Source organism: Oryza brachyantha, chromosome 3 (assembly GCF_000231095.2).
Source record: "Oryza brachyantha chromosome 3, ObraRS2, whole genome shotgun sequence".
In the NCBI taxonomy this organism is placed as follows: Eukaryota; Viridiplantae; Streptophyta; class Magnoliopsida; order Poales; family Poaceae; genus Oryza; species Oryza brachyantha.
In genome coordinates this window covers 13,390,177-13,391,695 of record NC_023165.2, presented here as the reverse complement: position 1 = coordinate 13,391,695, position 1,519 = coordinate 13,390,177, and the positions used below count along the sequence as shown (strand labels likewise).

At 41.7% G+C, this 1,519-nt stretch overlaps 1 protein-coding gene across 1 annotated transcript; it reads left to right on the top strand.

The window, feature by feature from the left end:
* Positions 1–873: 873 nt before the first annotated feature.
* Positions 874–1,305, top strand: LOC102703765. The gene has a single exon (XM_006651401.3). It carries the CDS (start codon positions 874–876, stop codon positions 1,303–1,305), a length of 432 nt encoding a protein of 143 aa, XP_006651464.1.
* The last annotated feature ends 214 nt before the right edge of the window (positions 1,306–1,519 follow it).

The following is a 1,519-nucleotide window of genomic DNA, read 5'->3' as shown; positions in this document are numbered from 1 at the left end:
TTTTTCCTGTTAGATTGTGGTAAAAGAACGTTGTTTACTAGGATTACACAAATTTTTCTAAATACTTTAGTTTACATGAATTAGAAGATAGATCCTAATTGTATTGTATTAAGAACCAATGCACGTGTCTTTAAAAAGAGTGTTTAGTATATCTTTATATAGACATGTCTTAATAACATGATGGTGGATAGTACACATAACTATAAAATTCATTCGATTGAATATTACTATGCATGCATAAATCTGTGCAATATCTAAAACATAAACTTCATTTCAATCTTTTGATTTTTATTATTAAATATCACCATATGTTAGCACATGTATGTTTGATATATGACTTGAATCGAGTTAAGATGCAATTAGATCTATTTTAGAAAAAAAAAGTTTAACTAACAAAATTAAATAACGCATGAATGAAAATATTATAAAACAATAACATTATTACGGGTATATTGGTAGTTATTTATATATAAAAAAATACAGACGCGTTACGGGCATATCCTAACTACTCGATATGTAAAATATAGAAAATGAGATCACTTATAGTACATTTTCATTTACATAAATTCAGCAAGTAATCAAGGATCCATATTCCTAACGATACGGCCGATGATTCCCATTCAAATCGCGATCAACGCGTTTAATTTGATGGGAAGTTAATTCCGCATGCAGTGCACGAATAAAGGAAATGCAATAAAATGCTAATCAAAACTTTTGGATTTAGCTAGTAACCGCTCGATTATTGATAATATATATACACACCTAAGGCACTGTGCCTCCCCATAACATAGCAGCCCATCAGATCAGATTTAGCACACACGTCTACAATAGACGATCGAGAGACAGCTAGTTTCATCCGATCCTGCAGAGGTGATGGCCGCGCAGCCGCATCTGATCGCCGTCGTCGTCATGGCAGCAGGCATCCTCCTCCACGCCGCCTCCGCGACGACGGTCTACGACGTCCTCCAGCAGAACAACCTACCGCAGGGGCTCGTGCCGCAGGGGGTGCAGTCGTACACGCTGGGTGCTGACGGGCACCTGGAGGCGACACTCCCCTTCCTCTGCGACTTCTTCGTCCCCATCGCCGGCAGGCAGCTCAAGTTCCGGTTCGGCACCAACTTCGGCGGGACCGTCCAGCCCGGCGCGGTCCACGACGTCTATGGCGTCAGCTTCCAGGCGGAGTACGCCTGGATCGGGATCAGGCAGGTCGACCGCGACGGCGACCAGCTCACCTTCCTGGCCCAGAATATCCAGCAGTCCTTCCCGGTGAGCTCCTTCGCCGTCAGCCCTACCTGCAGCTCATGAAAGAAGAATGCGCACTTGTTCGATCTCTTCATACGTACGTGATCGATAGGGCAAGAAGGCCATTGACATATATATGTTCACTGCCTTTTGAGGGATATGCTATATACTATAGCAAAATAAAACATGTCTTGGAGTGACGCTGATTATAGCTGTATCATGAAATTGCACATTTTTAGCCGAATGTCTATCTACAACACATATAATTAACTAAAAC

What these genes read in the sequence shown, in the direction of transcription:
- LOC102703765 (XM_006651401.3), top strand. Translation starts at nt 874, where the DNA reads ATGGCCGCGCAGCCGCATCTGATCGCCGTCGTCGTCATGGCAGCAGGC.